Genomic DNA, 27,298 nt, shown 5'->3' with positions numbered 1-27,298 from the left:
AGTTGAGGCATAATATATTGTCTTTCCTCTAATCATTAATAGTAGAGTTTCCCATAGTAATTGATCATCAGTTGAATATATCATATCATTGTCCTTATTTTCATCATTATTTTCATATTGGTCATGAATAGATTTTATTGTAGATTTTATCATTTCCACATATTTTCTATCAGGCAGATGGGAATTGTTAAATTTCCAGAAGCCTCTGAGACGAGGCATATTTGAAAGTGTAAGTGATAATTCTATGACAGAGTGATCAGATCCTAAACTAGGTAATATATCACAGTGTCTAATGGTTGATAACATTTCATGGAAGATTAAGAAGAAGTCAAGTCTAGCTTGTTTCAAAGGGGTTGGCTGTCGCCATGTATGTCTCGTTTCACCAAACTTTTGTTCACACTAGGCGTCTTTAAGATCCAGATCTTGTAATCCCATTGCTGTTTTATATGTTGACTATCTTCAGCTGTAGAGTGTAAATCTTGTAAGCAATAAATATTAGCTTTTTTCTTTTTTAGAAAATTGAATACGTTTTTTCTTTTCATATTACATGTATTGTTGAGACCTCTGCAGCTGAGGGATACTATCTTCAGTTTTTCAGCCATAGGGTAGATAGGAGGGTGTGGCATCATTATATACATGTATTGGGGAAAAATGAAAAGCAGGCAATAACCATGTGGGAATTTCAGCAAAAAGAGGAAAACAGACCTGTTAAATTGTGGATCCAACCTGAAGCAGGCCAGAAAAGAATCTGTTCAATTTCTGGATGTGGTTGGCTATCTCTAGCCAACTGACCATTAATAATGGATTGTGAATTTAAGTTATTTAAGCGAATAATGAATAATGTTTTGATGATGTATGTGTACTATGATGAAGACAGAGGAAGAATTTTTTTCAAGTATTCAAGTGTATAGTGCATACAATATGTTAAAAGCACTGTAAGTGCTAAGATATGTACAAAATAAAATATGTTGTTAAACATTTACATTAAAATATTATTTTAAAAGTCCACTGATGTGAAGTTGTATATGGGTTTCTTGGACCATTCCGCTTTATTACTAAGATATTACACAGGTAGTTGTTGGTGCTGTCAACCATACCATATGCTGTTATAACCCATATGGCTAACTGGAGGACACCAACAAAAACATACATGGCTGATAAGATTAATTAGCAATTATTTGACAACAGTATTGCATCATTGCATACTGAAACATTGCATCATAATAAGTTGTTATCCTTATATAAAGTATCTTTCTTTCTTATTACTCACCAACCTCTAAAATACCAAGCAAACAGATTTGTTGATCAAAATACCACCAATTATGCTTGCAGGTGGTGCAGCAGAGACTGCAAAGAATTCTGAGGTATCATCTATGTACTCATGGGAGGAAAACAATAATAAACGCAACAACCAGCCCATGGAAATTGCTCTGGTTCAGTGTCCCTTTAGTATGGGCTATGAAGTGTAAGAAGAGTTTGTATATAAGCTCTTAACAATTTGGTTGTTAAGTATAACAAGCACAGAATCTACATGTTTAGCATTACAAACTTATGCCTACAGGTTTTCTTGGCATTTGAACATCCCAATATGATATGAAGACTGAAGAATATAACTCTCTGGGCTAATAAGTATAAAAATGGAGCAATGTGGCCTATTTGTTTTTGCAACATATCTCTACAGGCTGTTTTGAAAGATATCTCTTTAGAGCAATATCCCAGTGGCTTATCTAGTGTACGCAGCATTATTTGCTACCATTATTTGATATGGGCTAGCAGAAGTATACTCCAAGATCTATACTAGGAAGCATACTTCTATGGGTTGTTCAATAACAGAAACATATCTCTATGGGCTAAAAAGTGTGAGAAGCTATTCAATGGTGGAAGCATATTTCCATGGTCTATTCAATAACAGAAGCATACCTCTATGGGCTATTCAATAACACAGGCATATCCCTGTGGGCTAATAAGTACCAGAAGCTATTCAGTAGTATACGCACATCACTACAGGCTATGAACTATTAAAAGCATATCTCTTTGGGGATTAATATTAGAGCATATCTCTATGGGCTACAAGAGGCATATCTCTATTCAAAAAGCAATGATCAGCAGTAGGTGACGGTAAAACAATGCAACCATACTTTTTCATAATGCCCAGAACACATGATCAAAACCACGTAATCACAAATCTTTGCACCGTGTGTCATCAACTGTCTGAATTGGTCAACATTCAAATGTTGGAGATGACCTCACAAATTACATTGACCTGTGAAAATCTGGGTTAGAATTGGTCTTCAGCAACCCATGCTTGTCTAAGACGTGACTAATTGCATTGGGTGGTCAGGGCTTTATGACATCATTGATACAAGTCATCATATCCGTATGCTGTACTGGACTGTGTTCCACACTTAATTATTTACAGCCAGCCAGCATTGGCTAGAATTTTGTTGAGAGCAACAGTTAACAAAATAAAAATAAAAATAAATCACAAAGGGCCTCACTGATATCTGTTCACACAAGAAAGGCCCTGCCGATGACGGCACCTAACTTTAAAGCTTTCAAAGAAACATGGAAATGAACTATTTGACAGGGTCTCAAAACCTAGGTCTTTCTGCATAAATCTTCATCAGTTTGAGGCTTTGTGCAAGGTCATCATGTCCCAGAATGTTCAGTATACGAAGGAGTTCTTCAGCTGTGGCCTCTTCACCTTTGAATTCTTTCCAAAACAACATTGCCGAATAGATTCTTTCTGGGAGTTTCTCTTTCCCATTATGGATCTGTTCAAATTCAACCATTTTTTCTTCTGGAAAGTGTAATTTCTTCATCAAATAACGCAGTTCATTCTTGTTCAGATCATACTTCATTCTCTCAAACATCTTGTTCAGGAGCAGTTCTAAATGAAAGAAAATCAAATATGAGTTAATGTAAAATTACAAATACACACATGTGCAATTATTTCAAACAGATGAGCTCAATTTTTATCCTCTCATAAGTCCTGTATTACAGATTCAGATTCTAAATCAGAAACATACAAACTTTCCTATTTACTTCACAGTAACAGGCTGTTTGCAAGCTTGCCAACATGACAAATCAGTAGAAAGTAAATGGAGTCAAAACATCCACACTTTTTTGAGTCCTTAATTGAAAACTGAACTAAAGATTGGATCCGAATTGTCTGAACTGAATTCATTAGCATACAGTAAGCTGTGTGTTTACTCAAACAAAAACAATGTTTTGTTTATATGAAATAACTCTTTTTTTTATGCTCAAATTAACAATAATACTTTTGTTTCTCATGTGCACTCAAAAGAAAGTTAAAACTAAAAACAAATGCAATTATTAAATATAAACAAATGAAAGTATATTTGATAACTGACTGTATAAATTGGTCTATTCTAAACAGGAAGACAGTCTGTTCTAAATGCAATATTCTCCACATCATCAAAATGCTTTAGACATAAGGCCTTAAAGAACTTATAATAGACGAAAGATTCCGCTCATCACTAAGATATGGACAGAATATTAAAAGAGATATAATATTCTTCATCAAAATCTGATCCCCTAACAGAAGCCAGGGGGAAATGCATTATGTGACTATTTTCTACCAAACATCAGACAGATCGTCCATGCAGAGAGTCTGCATTCTGGTACTGGTTGCTGAGAACTGCTGCCAAAATTCCATACTACTTAATCTAGTACTGCATGGTAAATCATTCCTTGACTTTCTGTAATAAATCTGTGTAATCCGCCTTTAGGATGCATTCATAAGAAGTTGGTTGTCTGGATGAGTAATATCAAGATTATGCCCATGATGACATTGAAGGAGTTTGTCAACCAATTCAAGTTGACTTTCCTATCTAGTAATATGTGAAAGGGCTTTCAGATCAAGGTGTCTTGATAAGTGTAACCAAACTTACACTGCTGAAGACCTAATAAGAAATGTTGGTAACCCCTCAATACAAATCCTGGGTAATCACAGTAATTGTCGGAGGATGTGACAAACTAGGTTGAGCACAAAAACAAATCTTGTCCTGAAGCATCTTTGTGATTATAGATTTACCAGAGGTCTACACCAAATCCATGGCATGCAAGAACTTCCTCCTTGTTGCAGATGGCCACCAAGACATGATCCTTATCTTTGCAGCTCCTGAGAATTTGCGCCTCCTGTCCCAAGTTTCCATCTACTATTGTGATGGTACCTTTGACAAGTGTCCATCCAACCTCACCCAGATGTACACATTACATGCTTTCGTTGAGAACAAAATGTGTCCCTTTGTGTATGGTCTCCTTCCAATCAAGAAGCAGTCAACATGCTAACGCTTCTTCACCTATCTATGAGATACTGCAGCAGCCATCAACACCAATCTTCTGCCCGACCAAGTCTTCACCGATGTTAAGACAGCAGCACAAAACACCATCCAGCTGACATTCCTGGCACCCCAGTTTTACAGCATGTTCTTTTTTTTTTGCATTTTAGCCAGACTATATGAAAGAACATTCAAAAGCATGGACTTACTACCACCTAACATGAGAGCTGCACAATTTAGTAGCACTGATCAAAGATTAGCATTTTCGATTTTAAATTCGTACTGTACCTGTTATTTCAATCAATTTAGCAGTAATGATCAAAGGTTAGCTTTTCTGACGAGAGAGGTTACTTTCTGTGTTAATCAAAAGAAGTATTAAAGTGTTTTGATAACAATTGCTAGCAATGTCATAGGCTTATACTGGTAAATGAGCACCTCTGCAAGAAAGGGGATTATGAGATGTTGTTACAGGAGGTAAGTGTTTGTTACTTGTCATTGGGAATGAATACGAAAATACTGTTTTTGCACATTGATTGAATTAACGGTGACAAGGTTACAGAAGCTTCTTCTAAATTAAATCATTCATCCATTTGTTGCAATAGTTCATATAATGAATTGTAGACATAAATAGCAATACTGTATTACACCCATGTTTGTATTGCGACTATTGATTTTTCATAATTCTAAAACTGATAATAATACATAATCGAAAATGGAGTGATAACTCTTGCATTGACTGATAAAATATATACTACACATAAACCATACAAAGATAACTGAAGCATTTTGTTCAAGTTGTTGAAAGTTTTATGTAGATTTGAAATGTGATTTTGCAATGCACTTTACATAAGCATTATGTAAGAAACGTTTGTATTTGATTTCTGTAATTATCTGATCCAGTGTAATGATCACATGTATCAGATCCATCGTCAATAAAAGGAGGATAATATATCAGTTACGGAATTGATACACATGTGTATAATCATTCAGTCAGACAATAGTAATGAGATATTTGAACACCTCTTTCAACCTTGAAATAACAGCCTCTGGCAGAAGGCATGTCCAATTAAAGTTTTGTCTCATGGCAACTGCAAAACAAATTAATGTGCTGTTATATCATTAGACAACCCGTTTTATGGAGTCACGCCCATTATCAGTTGCATGCCCATCTTCATAAATATTTGGGGGATTCACCTCAAGTGTATACATTATAATAAATCAGTATCGTGTCACTTTTTGAATTCCATAATACACGTACCTGAATTAGGATATTCATTCGTAACAATGTGCAGGGTTATCCGAGATAATAATGATCGCATTGTAGCGCTCTGAGTGCTTTAAGGACAAAGAATAAATATACTTGCCAAAGAGCTTGTTAGACCTGTGTGTACATTTCATGCATCCTTATGAATATGTCTGTTCTCGATACACAAACTTTTTCAGGATAGCTAGAGATGATAAAGCTGAAATCCAGCATATCATTTGGTCAACGATCTAGCGAATAAGTCTGTATCCAAGCTGTCTAGTGACCAAATGTGCTCTTCAGAAATTCAGCCCACGCCCCATCACCTGTCATTTCCTCTGTGACAGGTATCTTATCTCATGATACGATTGGTCATTGATAACAAATCAACCGCTATATCAAACAGTTGAGATATAAAATGTTCTATTCGGGAACTTTGAAGACACCCCATCCTATGATCCTTTGTCTTATATATGAGCAAGGAATAGTAGTATACAATATGTATACATGCATGTAGATTTTTCTGTGTTAAATCTAGATGAACCAAAGTTATATAATGTTAATCTGTCCATGTAAATCACAGACTAGCTTATGAGTACTTCCCTTGAAATATTCAGTATACACTAGAAATGTATCAGCAAAAAAGCTTCTGTCATGGAAGATTATTAAGCATGTACGTAAATTCTTCTTTACAGCCATTGACATAGATGTTTTGTACAATTTAACCTCACACAATGATATGAAAGGGACTATTTGTTTCAGTATGTTTAATGTCTTACATACAAAGAATACATATATATGTTAAGAAAATACATATGTACACACCACCAAAGGCCTACAAGAGAAAGTGAAATAAAATTACATAAAACATTACATATCTGATATGTATTTACACCTGCTTTCTTTGAACACATATCTTTACAACACAATCAAACAATTAAACAATCAGGACTTGCTCGTATGACAAGACAGTTTCCTGTAATCTTCAAAACCTGCCAGGGAAATCAGGCGTGAATAGCCCTAATTAGTCTCGCCACAGCTAGCCAGGCAATCAGCATGGGGTTCCAGGTATTGAGCAGTGAAGTGGCTCTCGGGCTTTAATGAGTTAAAAAAGATATATACTAGTAATGTACATGAAGGCAGAGTGATGATTTTAAGCGTGTATATACAATTAAAAAATAGAAGATAAAAGAGAATTAAAATATACAAAAGGCCGGTATGGTGTTGTTACAGTGGATTAAGCAATAGAAGCCAATGTATCTGATTGCTGCACAATAGTAGGGGGAGTGGAGAGTGATAGTTTAATGATATACAAAAGCTGGGATAAGATACTAAGGGCTGGGATGATGCTGCAACAGTGGATTATGAGGTGATTGGTGAAGCCTTGTGTCTAATCAATTTTCCAGGCATTGGGTAGGTAAACCCCTTGGTCTCTGTTCATCTGTGGGGCTAATTTCTTGATGCTGATAGCTTCTGAAATTTTGCATCGTTGCCAATCATGGATGTTCAATGCTATGATCATTGTTGCTTGCCAGTCAATGGAGTGTGACAGATTGTTCACAATGTGTTCAGAAAAGGCCGACTGATTTCTCTACTGAAGATTTGTGCTCTTTCTGCATAATGTCAATGGGGCGAGACAGCTGCTGCCATAGTCACACATAAGCATGTGGCTGCAGCCTCTGGGCTTGTGAGTGGTTTTGGTTGATGTACATCTACCACTGGCCCGCAGAATGGTCTTTAGTGTTTTGTCAGACCTGGAGGTCACATCTATACTGTAAGTTTTCTTGAGCAGTCAACTGATGTGCTGGCTATCTGACCTTGGTAGGGAATGTTAATTCTACCTGGGGATGGCTCAGGTTTTGGTTGGCATTCTTCTTGATGTTGTAGGGTCGATGCTATGATTTTGTCTACATGTTGTTTGGGATAGCCGTTGAGGTCGATGAATGGAGTTCTTAGATGTACAATTTCAATTAGATGGTCAGACTCGCAGATAGATTTGGCTCATCTGGTTAGGGTGGAGACATTTGCGTGTTGGAGAGTTAGTCAATATACAGGTCAGTGTAGGTAGGTTTGTAGATGGAGAAGGTAATGTTGTTGGGGGAGCTCTGCAAGGACACATCTAGGAACAGTGGTTTCTGTTGGTCCTCTTTGACAATGCTGTCTACTGTGAGTCTTGTGTCCAGACTACCGACACAAAAGTCAAGTTTGGCACGGAGGATGTGGAGGGCTTCATCAAGTGGAATGTAGGTGAACAGGTCTACAACGCTGTAGCTAACCTTTGTGTCAGTTAGATGAGAATCCGAGAGTTTCTTCACAAATGATGCAGAGTCACTAATGAAGATTTCACCTTCTTTGCCTAATGGTGATGATAATTTTGACAGGAAGTGAACAGTGTTATAGAATACAAAACCACCAGAGTATACAAGTATTCTGGTTTTACAAGATTTTTGTGAATTTTGACAGTTGCTACCCATGTAGGTCCCGGGGTAGAATAGGCCTTCAGCAACCCATGCTTGCCATAAAAGGCGACTATGCTTGTCATAAGGGGCAGTTAATAGGATTGAGTGGTCAGGCACACTGACTTGGTTCACTTATGTCATTGGTTCCTACTTGTGCATGTTGTTGATGCTCATGTTGTTGGTCACTGCATTGTCTGGTGCAGACTCGATTATTTACAGACTGCCACCACATAGCTGGAATATTGCTGAGTGCAGCTTAAGACTCACTCACTCAATCACTTTGACAGTTGCACGTTCATAGGGAGGTTGGCAATTGATGGGATTCAGTTGTTGAATGTAGAGTCACTTATTTCATTAATCTCATCTAGGGCTTTCAGGGTCTTCTCATGATGCCGTTCCAACTTGGCTGTTGGGTCTTTAGATAGGGTCTTGTACCTGGAGGTGTCACTCAGGGTGGTGCTGACATGGTTGAGGAAGTCTGTGGTGTCCATGACAACAGTAGCTTTGCCCTTGTCTACTTCGGTGATGGTGATGCTGTCATCTCTGTGTAGTTCTGCTATGGCCTTCTGCTCATCAGATGTGAAGTTTTGCATTGTTGAGGCGTATGTTCTCCCAGTAAGAAATGGTGCCAGACCTCCACAGATATGTTGCACTGGTCCATGCCTTGGGGATGAGCAAGTTTAGTTTTATGGCACACTCACCAGTGTTATGGTGATGCTCCAATGATGAGCATCGATGAGCAACATGAGCATCGATCTGTGCAATTTGGAACCGATAGCATGTTACAACCATGTCAGCAAGCCTGACCACCCAATCCCACTAGTCGCCTATGACGACAAGCATAGCTGACTTTTGTGGCAAGCATGGGTTATTGAAGTCCCATTCTACCCCGCATCTTCACGGGTCCCAAGCCTTGGAAAGGTACAAGAGAGCATTGATTCAGACGTCTTAGAGCAAACATTTTAATTCACTCTAATTAACACTCAACATGGAGGACTGAGTACAAACTTGACAATTATGGTCAGCACAATTTTGGGAATCACACTTAAAGTTCATATGAACAAAACAACCATAAATAGTACCAGTATGATGCACCCTTGTGTGGCCTCCATGGGCTTGGAAAGCGGTGAATCGTCTGTATGGTTTGGAATGGAATAAATTAGTCAGCTGATGAAGGCCATTGGCACTTGGATCCATTCTCTGCCAAATGCCTGATCACATCTAGCTGCAGCTGTCGGCCTTTGTTGGAAGTCACTCAGTATTCTTTGAATCTTGCCCTAAAAGTGTTCTACTGGACTTATTTTCGGACCCAGAGCAGGCCATTGTAGGATTTGATACCTTGTCTTAGGATGCCCAATGTTGCACTGGAAGTGTGGCCACAAGTGTTGTTTTGCTGCTTGAAAACAGTATAAGAATCTATACTGAAATGTCACCTTTGTCAAGATACAGAAGCTGATCATTTGTCATCTCACTGAGTCTTGTCATCTCTACACCACCATCAAGAATGCCGCTCAGAAATCATATAAGTATGTTGAACTCTAAAAAAACATATCAATTTTACTGTAAAGAACAAATTTGGATCCCTTAATGCTCAAACCTTTAAACATTCAGATTCCAGCACCTTATTTGTATATTGGTTTTTGAGGTCTTTCTCACTTGCCTTTGAAAAATCTCACTTGCATCCCAAGTACACTGTCATTAGGCTCCCCAGTGCCCTTAGTTTGGTACCTCCTGAACTCTTGGCCAAGACCAGGAGAGTGCCCAGGTTCTCCACCTGGAGCACCGCCCTTCGGACAATCTGGGTAATGCAGAAGGCTGCAATGTTGGGGAGCCTACATATTCTCCAGAAAGTTTTTGGTGGGTTTGACTAGGCAGCATTTTCCTGGCAGAAATACCATTCACAGTTTGGGCTGTGTGTAGAGGAGGCAAGGGATGATGATGATGATGATGATGATGATGATGATGATGATGATGATCCTTACAAGCCTGACTGTGAAAGGATTATCCCAACCCTCTCTGCTGCATATTTATCATCATCTGTAAAACAATAGTAGGCCATTCACATGGTGTCTATCCACATCACCATGTAAAAATTACATACAGATGGCAGGTAGAGATGATTAAAAGTCACATGTTGAGGAGAAATAGATGAGTGTGTGTTTTGAATGTACTTAAGGAGGGAGATGACTTCAGTTCAGTTGGGAGAGTGGCAGATCCTATCTGCAAACAAAGTGAGAAAAATAATAATTTAGCAGTGCATGATGAATTTAAATATAATCATTATTTTGAGTATTATGCCCTGGAAGGGATCCAAGGGTCCAGAATCACCCTCAGGTGGGCGATGAAGGAGTGAGTGACAATATAGGTAGCAGTCACATGGGACATATGGCGAAAACATAAGCATTAGAGGACAATAAAGCAATAAGCAATGAGAGGATAAGGAAAAATAAAAATGACTGCAAACTCTTTGAGCACTTCTTACATCTTGGTAAAATATTGCATCTGTTGCAAAAATATTTTCTTTCCTACCTCTTTTGCTAAATAAAACAATAAAATCACCTTCTCTCTCCAATGCTCTCCGTATGAACCGTCCAATGGGTTGAGGGACACCACTGACACAAACATCCATTGGTGGTGTCTTCAAAGGGTTGTTATGGAGACGGAGATCCGTTAGTTTACTCAAATGATCCAAGTTCTCTGGGAGGGATACGAGTTTGTTGTCATTAAGGTGCAGTACATGAAGGTGCTTAATATCACATACAGTGTCAGGAAGGCTGTTTATTTCATTATGATCTGCAACAAGCGACACCAGATTTCTCATGCCTGAAATTGTATTTGGTAATGTTCTTAAGGTATTATTTGAGACAATCAACTCAAAAACGTTTGAGAATTCTATCTCATCAGGAAGTGAAGGTACTCGAGATCCACTTCTTTGGTCAAAGCGTAGTTTCACAAGGTTTGGAATGGCACATGCTGACTTTGGGAACTTAAAAAACTTGTTGTGTGACAGGTCAAGGTTGTTAAGTGATGTCAACATGGATATTTCTTCAGGTAGCTCCTCCAGCATATTCCCTGACATGTCCAAAGATTTTAAGTGAACAAGTGCACACAATTCTGGTGGAAAGCTACCAATTTGGTTGCAAGATATATTTAGCACGGTAAGATTGTGCAGTTCTGCCATTTCTGGAGGAATATCAGTCACACTGTTGTGAGCAACATCTAAGATCTCAAGAGTTGAAACTTTGCAGACTGGTAAGGGGAATGTTTCAAAATGGTTTTTTCTTAAGCTCAGATGCCTTAGTTTTGATAAATGTGCAAATTCATCTGGGAGTGTAGACATTCTGTTCCCATCCAATGCAATGATATTCAGATTCTCAAGCACTGAAATGGCCTTGGGGAGTTCTTCAAATAGGTTGTCAGAGAACACAAGTGTGTGAAGTTTTTTCAAATTACCAAATTCAATAGGAACTCCTGTCAAGGAGTTGCCAAACAGACTCAGAACTTCAAGATTTGAACACCAGCTTAAGCCTTCTGGTATCTCAGAGATCTTGTTTGAACCCATGTATAATTCTTTCAAAGAAAACAGTTCAGCTACGTCCTCTGGTATATGCTGAAGATAATTGTTCTCAAGCCCAAGTATTTCTAATTCTTTCAGCAAACACAGCTCAACAGGAAGATCCTTTAACAAATTGTTGTTCAGACCCAAGATCTTCAGTTTCTTCAAATTACCAATTTCAGATTGCACCAATGACAGCTTGTTTCCGGACATGGCCAATTCCTTCAGTCCTTCAATCCAAAATAGCTGTACAGGGATGAATCCAAACTCATTGTCATCAAGCAGAAGCTGTTCAAGCTTGATCAGATTCTGTATTTCATGTGGCAGATTTGTCATGTGATTACCTGACAAGCCAATGCGTTGAAGACCTTCTAGTCGACAAATCTCTGGGTTCAAGAATTCAAGTTCATTTCTCTCTAGCCCTAGTATTTGCAGCTTACTGAGACCACCAAGACTGTTTGGTAAATTTTTCAACCTGTTCTCATTCATCCCAAGGACAGTCAATTCAGTCATATGACCTAGTGTGGATGGAATTGAGGATAATCTGTTTCCATTTACTATAAGTTCAGACAACATTGGAAGTCCACATATTTCTGAAGATATGGCTTCCAATTCATTGTTAGAGACATCAAGCAGTTGCAGTTTGGGCAGATGGTAAACAAGTCGATTTATGGCCTTCAAACCATTGTAAGACAGGTTTAATCCTTCAAGGATTTCCAGATGACTCACACTGTCAGGAATATCAGTAATGTTGTTGTTGTTTAAAAATAGAAAGGATATATTTTTAAGGTCAAATACTTCTTCTGGCACTTTGGACAGTGAGAGTTCATTGAGATCAAGACACACTTTACTGCCCTGGGAGCAAAGGTAGGAATGCAGGTTAAGTTGATTCTCTGCATGCGTGTCCTCAAGATGACAACTGCCACAGTTATCCAATTCCATGACTGAAAAAAGAATAACAGAGTAAAGCCATTTATCAAGACTAACAGGAATAATGCTCATGGTAGGGATTTAAAACAGTGAATATTATCAAGTGATTAAAATTATACATCTGCAAAATAACTTTAATGTTTCAATAATTCAAAAATGCATGTCTGCAGAGGTAACAGGTTTTCAGTTAGTTCCCATGAGTGAATGTGCACTCCTCCACCTCTGTAAATAATACCATAATGTGAGAACAGGTGAAACGTGTTTGTCTGTAATGTAAAACAAAACATTTACAATCTTGGATGTAGGAAAACAGACAGAGATGTTGGCTTGCCATTATTATCACCAGCATATTTTGTTTTATTCCATTAATAAACTTCAATTGCAGTGATGTTTCAGATTACTTCTGAATTTACATCTTGAAAAAGGCTAAGCACACATAACATACTAACCACTGACACAAATATGTTCAGCTTGTGAATGACGATACATAGTGCTGAGTTTACTGAGAGCACAATGGTAACTATAATGTCTAAAGCAATGGTGAGTGCACTTCTCTTACTTCCCGTATATAGTGACAAATACAAATTGTCTTGAACAGTCAAAAGCATTCTGTCCTTGACTCAACAAGTAACTGAACACATATGATAATAATATAATTTTCTGAATAAAATTGATATTTTATACTTATCCTGACTCATGCTTATTATGTGACATATACGGCACATGCACAAACAGTACTTGTGAAAATTCATTGGCTTGCTGCTGAACATGCTCCACAGGGTGTGTTAAGAAAACACTTTCCTCCTACTATGTTTGCATATATGCCACCATATAGCTAGAATATTGATGAGTGCAGCTTAAAACTAAAGTCACTCACTCACTCTTACAGAGATGACAGCGAACACTGTAAGAACAAAGAGCTGTGTAAGTAGGACAAAATAAATTCAGATCAGCCGCAGACAGCTGGTACCTACACCAGGAACATGATTTCATCAAATGAAGACTTAATTTAAAATGAGGAATATGTAAATTTTATCAACAGTGTCACATCATAATGATAAATAACTACATACCAAAGGCCATATATGGTGAAATTTTGGCTAAAGGGCTGAAATATGGAAGGACATAAAGGCTGTATCAGGAACCGAAATGCCCCTAACCATCTCAACAGGTGTTGGAGGAGAGAGTGACCAGTGTTGGCAGGAAAGGCAAAGGGAGGCTAGCTGGTCGGCAAGCTGGTTAAGGCACCAGACTACTGATCCAGCAAGGTCAAGGTGTCAGGATTGAGCCCACCTGTGACTGGGTGTAAAAACCTTGGTGTCGACTTTGTGAGCGGACTCTTTCCATGTTGGAAAACCACGTACTATGGATAGTCAACTTCTTTATTGCAATGGGTGTGCTGTTCTGATGTAGGTGCTAACACCGTTATCAAGTAAGTGATACATAGACTTGTAACATGGAGAACATATACATAGCTGCAAATGTGTTTATACAACTGACAAGGTAGAAATACATCGGATTGCTGAGTTGGTTGAAGAGAGAAGGTTGATGTACATATTGATGGTTGTGATTACAATACACAAAAGGGAGCATAGAAGCCAGTGGATGAGGTATGGGTGGATTACTGGTGATCATTTATTAGGTGGTGACAACCTGATGAGATAAAATAACAGTGGCCCTGTTCATGGTGGGGTTGAAGCGCTGGATTTTTATGGCTTCTAGACGTTTCCTAATCTTGTAGTCTGAGCCACTGGCTTCCAGGCTTTGGATGTTGTCCCATAGGATGACATGGTCAGGGTTGGCTTCGGTGTGTTTGGCTATGGCAGATTTGGAGTATTTTTTCTGGACTGAAGTTTTGTGTTCCTTAAGTCATAGTGGGAGAGAGCAGGACATTTCACCCATAAGACTCTCCACATTGGCATTTGATCTGGTAGGCTACTCCAGTGGGATCATCTTTAGTTGTTGATGTGGGTTTGCCTGTGGCTTGGAGGTGGTTTTGGATGGACTTGCCTTTCTGGAACAGAATGTGTATACCTGCTTGCTGCTGAAGAAGTCGTCTTAAGTGGTGGCCGAGTGCTATGATATTATTATTACAAAGGGTGCTGATTGCCGATGGGGTGATTTATCTCTTGGGCTTATGGTATATCTGATGACATTGTTAACTAACTCCTGGGATACTGGTTATAATGAGTGAAGATATGACGGAGGTGGTTTAGTTTGATTTCTAGAGCTTCTGTTGTTGAACAGATGTTGTTGGCTCTTCGAGTAAGGGTAGAAATTATGCCCTTCTTAAACTGCAGAGGATGAGTGGAGTAGAACAGGAGGTATTGGTCAGTGAGTGGATTTCCTATAGACAGTAGTGAAGAGCTTGTTTTCTTGTTCCTGTACCAGGACATTGAGGAAAGGGAGTTTGTTATCTGATTCCTCTTCCAATGTGAACTGCATATGGGGATGTTGAGAACTGAGGTGGTTGAGGAGAGTTCTGGGTCGTCGTCAGTGTTGAAGACTACAAAGGTGTCATCTACTTTTCTGTACCAGCATATTGGAGTGATGGGGATTCTGTTGGCCTTATCGTTAAGTTCTGTCATGTATATCTCAGTACTGATAGGGGAGAAAGGAGGACCCATCCAACATGTCATTTTAATCACTATTACTCTGTACATCAGCTTACTCTGCTCAAACCACTAAACAGCAACCCAGTGTATATCAACCTTGTCGATGGTGACACATTATTATGGCTAGAATAAGGGAAGTAACGCTGAAGGGGTCATTGTCGGCACAGGCACTACAGAAAAGTACCCTAGCTAAAGTAAATGTTCAGAAATGTACCCGGTACCCTACACAGCAGACAAGTCCACTTTTCTCAAGCCAAAAGCGAAACCAGTTTGTGGTGTTGTTGCAGATTGCCTGACCTATTGGGCATCAAAAATTGTTTTATTCACCTTGTATTCTAACACAATAGAATATGGAGCTGATATTTTACAACTGACAGCCAAAAGAAGGCATATTGTTGTTCCTGATGAACATGCACTGCCATGTTGAATTCTTTCCACAGTTTGAAAGGCAGGAATAAAAGTATGTGTTCGAGAAAACGGTTCAGCGCTCAGATCATGATGCAGAAAGTGATCATCCTATGCTATGACTATGTACATTTACTTTGCCTAGGGTACACTTCTGTATACAGAAACGTACCTGGGGTTTCTGTAGTAACTCTGAGCACATTTCCTGCATTAGGAGTTAGCTTTTCAGTGTTGTATTTGCTGTTTTGGCTCCACTTGTGCCAACACGACTGAAATTACTGAATGAAGTAATACCTGTGACATGAGATATTACAAAAGTTTATATGTTGGGAAGTATTTTGTACCATCGTTATTTCCATCCATATACCATTTGTTGAACTACGTGCATACGTTGGCAATAACAACATTCAAAAATGTGGGCCCACTTCAGTGCCTGTTATAGGAGTTGAAAATAAGTGGGTCCAAATTTTAGAAACTTGCTATGTTTTCACATCATTTTGTAAATGCCCTCATGCTATATAACATAACACAAATACTGTCATTTCAAAATGTGGGCCCACTTCTGCATCTGTTATAAGGGCCGAAAATATGTGGGGACATTTTAGAAACTTGCTTTTTGTGTCATGGTATTCTGTAAATGCCTTTTTCACATAATATAATTCAAACTGCAGGAAATAAGCCATTTTCCAGTTTCGCCACAAAAGTTCGTTTAGAGTGATGTCCCTTTGCAAAACCACGTGACCGCGGGCAAACGGTCAAAACAAACGGCTGTCAAATTTTGTAACGTGTTTGACGGTGCACCGACCACTATCTGACGTGTACACCGAGAGAAGTTGAAGATGCCTTTCCACCACTGTTGCTATGGCTTGTGCAAGTCTGATAACAGGTACAAGGATCGCCATGATATGGCACACGTATTTTTTATTCCTTTTCCGAAACCGAAGAGTCAACCGGAGAAATGTTTGAGGTGGACGAGGGCCTGTGGTCGAGAGGGATTTGATGTGAAAAGCATCACGAGGCACACCTACGTTTGTTCCAAACACTTCGTAGGTGAGTTTTTTTGTGAATATGCTACTCTGCTGTGTTTGTTTGCGTCAGGTGAAAGTGAAAATTGAGCATGTATCGTCAATGCAAATGATTAATTTCTCGAACAATGAAAAAAACAACAACCTGAGTAACAGATATATAAGTGGTTACATGTTGTAAAATAATGGTAATGCACCTATGCAAATTTTTAAACTGTTGTTTCAGTGCTTGTGTTAACTACAACTGGTTTATAAATATTCTGTCAGGTGGCCGTGGATCAACTGTGGATTTCCCCGACCCAGTCCCTGTAACCTCCACGCCCTCGAAGCCCAGACCACCACCTCGTCATAGACAGGCTGATCCAGTGACTTCAGACACTCCATGCAATAAGAGAAGTGTAGAGGATGATGTCTTACCTACCAAAGGTATGCATGTTTAAAAACATTCACTTTAGCATGTTGCTTTACAATTAATGCATTGTCTTGTTTTGGATTGAATCCTTTTTATGTGATAATTGTACATACTTGTATATGCTCTATGTTAATATTCTTTCGGTCTAATTATGTTCAATTATTTAACAGATGAAATTCAAGAGGGCATGGACATTGTTGGTCCAATGACAGCTCTTGGTGATCATGCCTATTGCACTGTCAAATCTACTGCTGATGCCTCTACACAAACAAACCTGTGTTTTGATGACATCAGCACATACACAGATGATATGCTGCAGAACCCCAAGATGTTGACAAAAAAATTAACAATGGATAACATCACTAAAAACAACAAAAGCAGGAAGTTTTACACTGGTAAATATATTACACGTTGTTGTGTATCAACATAAATACATACAAAATACCTGCATATATACATGAAATAACTTAATTATTACACTGATAAATCCTTTGGGGTTTTGCATTGTAAGCAAAACATAACATTCATGTTTAATTCATTATTCAACTTCACATAGTCAATGAAGATAGATGATTAGTTTTACACATTTACAACAGGGCTCAGTACTGCCATGCTCATGTTGGTGTTCAACTGGCTGAAAGACAAGGCTGTTGGGATGACCTACTGGAGAGGACAAAGTGAGACAAAGCAGGATGGGGTGTGTTTGTCATTAGTGGTCATGTAAGAACATATCAAAGGATCTTACATACTATATACACCATTCCATACTGGTTATTCAGTTTATTATGTATGGTCAGAACATAAAGACATATTATTGATAATAAAGAGATTCTTAATTAATACATCTCTGAATTTTAGCTGGCAACCAGTGCATTATTTCCAAAATAGTTTCTGACAACATCAGTTCACAATGTAAATGGTACAGCAGAGTAAATGTTAACAATTTCCTACTTTGTATTGCAGCAAAAATCCAGCAGAGGCCCCTCAAGACTGCTCTCTCTGTATGAGGAATTCATCATCACCCTGATGCGTCTACGGCAAGCTAATGATGTGGAGCAGTTGTCAGATTTATTTGGTGTTTCAAATTCCCACATAAGTAGAATTTTCAACACATGGATCAATCTGATGTGCAAAGAATTATGTTTTCTTATCAAGTGGCCTTCCACAAGACAGGTGAAACACAATCTTCCTAAATGTTTTAAATATTTTCCAAATACCAAAGCAGTTATTGATTGTACAGAATTTCTACTTCAAAAACCAAGCATTCCTTCCAGCCAGAGAGTAACATGGTCATCTTATAAACATAGAAATACCTTAAAGTGTTTGGTTGCTTGCTCTCATAAAGGTTCATTTACTTTTGTTTCAAAATTATGGTCAGGCAGCATTTCAGATAGGAAGATAGTTCAGCAGTCTGGTTTCTTAGATTTACTCTCTGAACATGATGACATCATGGCTGATAGAGGCTTTTTAATAAGAGATCTGTTAGCCTTTAAAAAGGCAACTCTCAACATACCACCATTTTCTCATGGGAGACAACTCAGTTCAGTAGCAGTTACCAAAACTAGGAGAATAGCAAATGCTAGAATACATGTTGAGAGAGCTTTTGGTAGGCTGGAAGAATATAAACTATGACAGGGTGTTATTCCTTTGAAAATGAAAGGTTCTCTTTGTCAGTGTGTGAATGTGGCAGCTTCACTGTGTAACTTGGACAATGTTCTTGCTAAGTAGACTTTGGGTTCATTCAAAAGAAATACATGTACCTCATACAGTAAACAGGAAGTTTTAGTCACACCTGACAAAAGTCTTCATCTATTTTACTTGTTTAAAGTCTGCAGCAATGAAGGAAGCAATTGTTTTACATAAATAGATTTGATTTTTCTGATCATAGACTCAAAGAATTGTTCATGAAAAGGTACATTAATAACATGTATACCTTTCCTTGTGTAAATGACCAGATCACAGGACTGAAATCCATATATGCCTAATTGGCCTTGAATTTGATAATAATAATCACTGTCATCTTTAAGGTGCCAATTACCATCTTTCAGGTAACACCCCCTATTTTGTGCAGCACTTTTAGGATCACAGTCTCGCAAAGCCCGTTGACATTTAATTTCTAACAGTTTGTCTTGATGATTTTCTTTGCATTGACATTCAACTGTACCATCCACTGAAGTACCAAGGAAAGGATTTTCCTTATCAATCAATAAACCTTTTATTTTCACAGATAATTTTTTATGTCTCCTTCTTTCAATCTGTGCGTACATTTCTTTGGCCTTGCTTTCCCTTTTCTTACCCCACACAATAGCAGATGGTACATTGCTAATGTCAGTGCTAAGACTGCCATGGAGCAAACATTTCACTAACTTTGAGCAATCAATGTTTTTGTTCTTTTCAAAAGCATCAGCCCTGGTGCAAACACGTTTAAAATTTGAACTAGTCACCATGCCTTTTCTCATAACTGACCATGTAGGATTCTCACTCTGCCCTGTTGTTTCATGTTCAATGTAACTAACGTCATCAGGACAATATTTCAGTCTATCAATAATGTCCTCAGAAATGTCAGAACAAGGAGGCAACTCAAGGGCCTCTAGTTTCTTGAGTAGGGACATAGCAACACATTCCTCATTAATTTTCATTGCTTGAATCTGTGTGTCAGTGGGATCAAGGAGGCTCTCCAAGGCACAAGCATTAGGATTGATCTGCAAATATGAAAGTTTTGGATAAGTTACATAATACATGTATAATATGATTCACCTGGGATACATTTCGTGCTGAACACTGAAAACTGTCCTTTTCTGTCATGATTCCACATTGGAAGTGTTATATGCATTAAGTGCATTGTTTCACAGATAGATATTTTCCAAAACCTTTTATATGAATACTTAACATTTTCATGTTTAAGCAACATGTCACATGTTGCAAACTGAAATAGAAATATTTCAGTCATTCTAACCTGATGCAGTAAGGCTGCAAAATTGGCCACCTGTTCAGTTCAAGTGAAGGATTTGATCTGTCACTTATTGGTCGAGGATCAAAAGTATCCTGGCCATAGTCACTACTTGTGTCAGCAAGCATTTGTCCATAACTGCAACACAGTACAGATTGGTTATACATATAGCAACATTAAATATATTTCCATTTATTTCCTGTTGTTTGTCATTTATCTAAAACCAGATTATGTTATAGATTATTGACCACTTACAGACTAATGTATTGAAAATCCCCAAATATCCTCGTTTTTCTTTTTGTACCTGATTTTCTTGACTTTTAGGTGAGCCAGTGGCACAGGCTCATCATGAGGTCTTTTGGTCCAAAGGGAAGGGCCATCAGTGATGCTCTTTTTCTCAAAAGCTTTAATATCAAAAAGTGTTGCTGCTATATGTCTGCAGGCTCCATCAGAACTGAAATATGTGAAAAGAATATTCATAAAGGGTTTTATTTTTCAGGATAAGGGTTACTTCAACAAATATTGAATATGTAATCTTCATGAGCAACATCAATAACTACTTTCACAGTATTCTGACTAGGTATACAGAAATATTAGGAACTTACAAATATTGGCTATGATCCACTGAAACAAGGATATAAATGCTCATTGTTTTGAAGAGTTTGGGACTGGTTGTTTCTTTGCAAATTGAAGACAGTTGGGAAATTTGGCTTTAATGCTATTTAAGCTTTAAGTTTTATGCTATGTAGTTAAAAACAGCCGATCCATTTAATTTTAAGGATCATTATGAGATTTAGACCTTCCCAGTGTTAGATCACTTACCCTCCTGGGCACTGACAGTAAGCGGTCTTAATGTCAACATTCATTTTGTCCACAGCAATCCATAGGTTGTAGAACTCGGACTTTAAGTAGGTCTTGTCCCGTTGTGTTGGTTTCACAGATGCTTTAAAAATTACGACAGTGTCAGTAGTATCAACATACTCCACACTGTTGACATGCCCATCAGCATACAAGCGATAGTCTTGAAAAGATTTGTAAGCACGGAGCTTCCCTCTGTCGTAATCGGGCCTGAACGACACCAAGTAATTAAATACGTCATATATTCCAATTTCCGGGGATTGTGACAAATTGTTAGAGTAGCCGGGTATAAGGAAGGGATCAGAATTAATGTTCAGGTGTGATAGTGTTTGGGATGCGCAGTTTACATCGGAAACATCATGCAAGACGGGCAAATTCAAGTTGGCAACACACTCACACAAAGTGATCAATTTGCGACGAATGTAGCCTGTAAATGTCACACCACGATCTTTCAAATACATTTTCAACTGTGGTACAGTCTTTGACGAGAACATACTTGATATTTTCTTCAAATAATGATAGCAGGCCAAAGGAAAACAATATCGTCTGTCGACAAAACAAACAGAACGTCAACCTGACAGCTGTTGTTTACTTGTCGTCATGCCCGCGGTCACATGTCACGGAGGGCAGATAACTCTAAACGGCAAAACTGGAAAATGGCTCATTCAACTAAAACGATTTTAATTTCCCAACAACGACCAAGAATGCATTATTTGTACTTGTTGAATTCCTTAGACACATCATCAGGTTGATTTTATAAAGTGTACCATATATGCAGGCTTATCACTTTCATCATGCTGAGGGAAATGAAACTATAATGAAACAAGAACAACTGTGATGGAAATAATCTTACAGCAGAGACCTGGAACTATTTACCAACAGGTAAATACTGTTTCTGTAAAGTTCTGAACACTAAGCAGAAAAACTAGTCAAAGGGGTGGTATTTCCTAATGAGATCTGTCATGGGAGAAAACATGCTCTAATTCTTGTTGTTCCAACAGGACATAAGCTCATCAAGTTGTGCACCAAGCTGCCCTTTGGATACACCATGCATGGATTTAAACTTTGATTTGGCATTACCCCCAAACCCTTCAATGTTATTGGTGAGCCCCTGTATGAGGATCTACATAATTGTTTTTGTGGTAAACTGTTTAGTGCTCATAACCTTTTCTCTTTTAGCAAAGACATGATTTGAACTGTCAGTTATGATCGGATGGCCAACTTCAACATGGGCAGTAATGGGTAGTATGGGTATGTAATGTGTCAAGGGTTCTGTTCTGAACTTTAACTGAATAAAAGAACTTTTTGGAGTGTCAGTCTAGGCTTTCATCTACCTCCACAGTATGGCCAACAGCCCCAAAATAACTGGCTCACCTAATTATGCATTGTATAAATTGTACAAACTGTACAATATTGTCTCACAAACTTGAGTGCCAAGTGGGCAGGTACAACAATGCAACACAGATACAATATCGTTAGGAAAGTACCAAGACTAAGCCTCTGCCTTTCCCCGAAGCTATCTATTCTCACTGATATTGTTTTCCTACATTTACAACATTGCCAGTTATGCCCATCAGCAGTCTGTTTGTCTTTCTGCATATTTACAATGCATATTCTACATATTTATGAGGAAGACAGTAATTTGTTCCTGTTCACAAGTGTTTTCTCGGAGTCACTGCAAATTGAAGCTATATCTAAAATTGTAACTTGCAACTTGATTTAAACACACAATCACATCAGAGAATATCATGTGAAATGCTTGAATACCTCAACTGTCAGCCAGCATGTGTATTGCTTGGGATAAATTCCTGAAGATTAGATGGGACTGACCCACCAGTAAAGACCATCAAGTCTGCTAATTACCAGAATGTCAAATCCATTACCAGTATACTGTAAATCATTAAATTTTTGCGAGCATGATATTTTCGTGAAAATTGCGAATGACTTAAGCTCGCAAAAATATCATGATGCAATTTGCTGGTAGAATGCAATGAATAATCAGCAAACAACCTGTCCTATCTTCGCTTTATTATTCACCACCTCATATAATTAACAATAGATCCAGACAATACATATATTAAGCAATGACAACAACGTGAAGAATGACTAATTACTAGCATTACTCGTACTCACGTGTCACATGTCAAACAATGGATACCTGAACAAAACTCACTCAATCAGTACGTCCGATACTCCAGACAGGCGCCAACCACGCAACACACATTTCTTGGAGACTTGTTTGAAAGGTCGAGGCCATCCAGCGAGCGTGGATAACTTTCATGACACCTATCTGGACATCAACAGCTTCGCCGACACTGACTAAACTGGTCCTTAATCAGTGCCAATTTATTAGAGTCATTCCATTTAATTTAATCCCTTTGAACTGTTTTAAGCTTATATGGCCTATGCAGCAAGTGTTGTTTTTAGGAAAACATGCTGAAGTACTCCACTAAATGGTGTTCAAGATTAGCGGCAAACTTTAATATGTGCTTGGATTTACTTCAGATAAAACTTTCAGATGCAAGTAAGCTTTGAAACTGTTAAACTAAACTATGTTTTGAGAATTAGGCAAGTCGCAAAAATATCGTGACGCAAAAACGTTTGTTGGTCGCCACTCGCAAAAACATCATGATGCAAAACTTTTGTGATTTACAGTATCTAATAACTATATCTGTTACAACACTTTCCAAACATTTCATCAACCTTTCCTGGAAGGAAATGAAAAGAGAAATTGTCATATTCCAACTCAGATATACTTGACCAGTTCTCACACAGGTTTTTAGTAACACTGTCTTCCGTGAAACTTCTTATTTGAGTTATTTAAACGTCACGTAACCAACAAATCAAACATGATTAAAACACAATTATCACTTACTCATGACATTTAATATACATTGCTGCTTGTAAAAAACCAAATAAACAAAATTATAAGCATACAATAGTGATTCAAAAGTGCAATATTTTGTACTTGGGTTTACTTTCCTTGAAATCAAGTCCTGGGGAGACCGAACCCAGTCATAGTGGGTGGGTGTGCACTCAAGTGTAACAACGGCATCTGATTGGCTGGTTCATTTGCTGACACGCTCAAGGCTCATTATGTGTACAGAAAAATGATCAATTTGATGGCCATTTTAGTATGTTGAGTCACAAGAAAGTAAGATTCTTTATGGGTAACAACTTCCTTATTGCACTTGATGCCTTGTTCAGTATGGATTCATATACCGTTGTCAAACAAAATCATATAAACTAGAAGAAGTTGTTTTAATAAGGAATGTACATAGAGATGTTGGGTTTTGTAAATACATATTCACTGAATTTACGTTCGATCCAATCAAAAAATCATCTCAGTAGAGATAGTGTACTACTGTGTAGCTAGAAACTGCCATTCATCCAAGTACTTGAAACTGAGTTTGCACCAGTTTCCGTCAGATCCAGTCATGCGAGGAAAATGGGTGTAGTTTGTTTGCAGCCCACAGACATACAAACATATCATGTATACAAGTATCACACCTGCCTCATTACATAGTGCGGCAGAGACACAACTCGGGTGCACGAGTCATAAATCAATATATTTTGTTTATGGCGTATATAGCCTGATAGGTGTTTAGTTCAAATTGCATGTGGTCAATGATTGAAGCTGTGTATTACAATGTCATATTGTCTTTAGCAGACAGGCAGGCAGACATGGAGATGTCAATAAACCAGACATTCAGCTTTCTCTATGACAGAGGCTGCTTACCACAATCAACATGTTTATCATTTCTTTGAGAGGCATGTTTAGAAGTTGGTGAATCAGATAAGGGCAAAACTTTATGGATGAGCAACTGCTTTAATCAGTTGGAACGACGTTTCGATTTAGCTTCTTGTATCGTTGTCAAGCAAGTAAGAGGCAGATAAGACAAGATGGTACATATATATACAGTAAATAATTAACAAAAACAACTGGAAATAACTGGGCAGCACAGTACTAACATGTGGAGGTCATAACAATACACTGCATACAGAGGCCAATAGGGATGTGCAAGGCAGGAGAGTATGGACATGTTTATACAAGTTATACAACTTGTTATACAACTTGTATAAACATGTCCATACTCTCCTGCCTTGAGACACAATCACACAAAGAATCAATTTTAAGCCAACAACATCCACTTACTGGGCTGGGAACCAACACAACCCACTATTCAAACTCATCACACATAAATACAACAACATAAAGAAGTCAACACTCAAAAATTTAAACTCAACCCACTAAGAGCTCCATGCCTCACTCATCTCCACAGTCTGCTACATGCACAACAGTTAAACAACGTACAACACACATCTCTCATTACAAGCTACATTCACAACAACCCCCCAACCCACCACTACCAAAAGACACTCACAAATCTACTATAACAAATATTACCAGCAACTACATCAGCACAAACTACTCCACCCACACCCACATATACACAGTCGCTTCAATCAAATCCAACAAAATCACTGGCCTAGGCATACACTTCCAACATAACACCCCTATTACAACCAACCTTCACTATACAAACCACACCACTATAAATACTGCAGAACTAACAGCCATCCTCACTGCACTGCACTTAAATCCCCACCCTCCCTGAAACTAACTCCCTCATACTCTCAGACTCACTCAATTCTGTGAAATACACAACATGCACTCCAAATCTTGCCCAGACGTAATCCACAACATAGTAATTCAAACCGACTCACTCTAACACTTAAACGAAAACATAGCAATCATTTGGATTCCCAGCCACTCAAACATCCCAGGTAATGACACTGCAGATACATGTACAGCAGCCAAGTTAGTCACAACCGATACATCACCCAGCATAAACTTCCACACCTCCAAGACAGAAATCAAGCAGCAAATTAAATCAAACTTAATACAGACAAACTTTCAACACAACACAGGCACTAACAAATCAACATGGGGCACTTCTAACACAAAATCACCAATAAGAAAAATCCCAACATACTCAAATGCCAAACACTGACACTGCCATAAACAGACTTATTACTGGCATCACAAACTTAAATCACACACTATACAAACAAAATAGACACACAAAAAAATGGCTCATGCACAAATTGCAAGACCAAGGAAGATATAAACCACATACTCACACACTGCCAACTACAAAAAAACAAAAAACCATTAAGCAATTTCATAACAGTATTTCCCCTAAATTCCACAACAACATACCACTACTTCTAAACCCCCACAAAAATCCCAATATCTTCAAAGCCCTACCAATTCCTACAAAACTCCAACCTACTACAAAGAATTTAGAACCTCCCAAACAAATTTCTGCTACCCCTATCACCTCTCCTCTACGTTCAATCCAGGCGTTCAAAACTCATGTATCCATTCCCCTGTTAAGCGTCAACAACAGCCTGTACATTTAGACCAGGGATTCAACTTCACTTACCCATTCTTTGCACTTGGCATGCTCGCCTTAGTAACCTGTTGCCACCACTCACAGCCAAGGTCAAAGCCACCCAACTCAGTCTGCTCTCCTCTAGTGTGTCACCCTCAGCTTCGGCCCTTGCCCAATGCCTAAATAAAATCACTGCTGTTTTTTCTTCTCCCTCCCTTTATAACTTCAGCTTTTTATTTATTTTCCATTCATTTTGTAAATGTTTTTATATCAAAAATGTTCATCGGTTAACTAGGTCAATGCCCCATCATTTTGATTTTTGAGGGTATGGTAGTTTATTCCCTTTTATTACAGTTATCAATTATTAAATTATTACCCACCTACCCCATCAGTGCCATTGGCGCCAGCCAGAACCCGACGATAAACACTAAATAATTGATTGATCTATGTATCATTTGCTTGATAACAGTGTCAGTACCAACACTGAAACGTTGCACTCAGTGCAATAAAGAAGATGACTTGGTTTTCCTTCTCCTATTAAACTTCTAAAATGCCTTTTAAAGGGGCACTGATGTGGAGCGAATAATGTTTCTCACCAACGGTCTAATTACGAAACCAAGCAGCAAATTGGTCAGCACCCGCTCCCTCGACCATGACGGACACGGGGGCTGGGCTCCTGTCCACATTAGCAGAATTTCTTCATCCTAAAAAGTGAGGAGGCCGGATGCCCATGACGTGCCGTTTAAAAATATCCATGGTATTCCTTGTCTGATTGTAACAAAATATCCCGTCAGATTTTTTCTGATGCCTGGATGGTATAGTGACTGATCCAATTTGATACTATTTCTGCGTTTTTTACCTCGATATTTAATCATGTCATGTGAAAATATGACACATAGCAAGCCTTTTGTTTTATATAAGTCCAAAAGATTGCAAAGTTTTACATTTAGATAGTTTTGAGGGTTGGCCCAGCTGTCATAGCAAACATCATACGTAAATTTTGGTAGCTACGACCCTGGTTTATTATCTATGATAATAAAAAACACACAGTTGACATATCTGAATTCATAAACTAATAACGACTTTGCCATTGGTAGAGAAATCTGAAAATTTTCGTACGTAAAAAAACCCTGATTATACCC

At 38.3% G+C, this 27,298-nt stretch overlaps 2 protein-coding genes and 1 pseudogene across 2 annotated transcripts in view; 1 reads left to right on the top strand and 2 right to left on the bottom strand.

The window, feature by feature from the left end:
* Positions 1 to 1,026: 1,026 nt before the first annotated feature.
* LOC137298938 (leucine-rich repeat and death domain-containing protein 1-like) overlaps positions 1,027 to 27,298 on the bottom strand; it is a 34,531-nt gene continuing 8,259 nt past the window's right edge. The window contains exons 2-3 of the mRNA XM_067831324.1: positions 10,566 to 12,506; positions 1,027 to 2,890 (exon numbers count right to left, since the gene is read on the bottom strand). Of these exons, the coding sequence (XP_067687425.1) occupies positions 2,592 to 2,890; positions 10,566 to 12,504 (2,238 nt within the window). The 5' untranslated portion in view covers positions 12,505 to 12,506 and the 3' untranslated portion in view covers positions 1,027 to 2,591. The remainder of the gene's footprint in view (positions 2,891 to 10,565; positions 12,507 to 27,298) is intronic.
* On the top strand, positions 14,938 to 18,717 carry LOC137298578 (uncharacterized; annotated as a pseudogene).
* On the bottom strand, positions 17,335 to 26,227 carry LOC137298577 (uncharacterized). The gene is made up of 5 exons (XM_067830877.1): positions 26,208 to 26,227; positions 20,722 to 20,967; positions 20,204 to 20,353; positions 19,906 to 20,037; positions 17,335 to 19,651 (listed from the first exon to the last, which is right to left on the bottom strand). Exons 1-5 carry the CDS (start codon positions 26,225 to 26,227, stop codon positions 19,585 to 19,587), a joined length of 615 nt encoding a protein of 204 aa, XP_067686978.1. The 3' UTR covers positions 17,335 to 19,584.

Source organism: Haliotis asinina, chromosome 10, assembly GCF_037392515.1.
Source record: "Haliotis asinina isolate JCU_RB_2024 chromosome 10, JCU_Hal_asi_v2, whole genome shotgun sequence".
In the NCBI taxonomy this organism is placed as follows: Eukaryota; Metazoa; Mollusca; class Gastropoda; order Lepetellida; family Haliotidae; genus Haliotis; species Haliotis asinina.
This window is presented reverse-complemented; position numbering and strand designations above follow the sequence as displayed.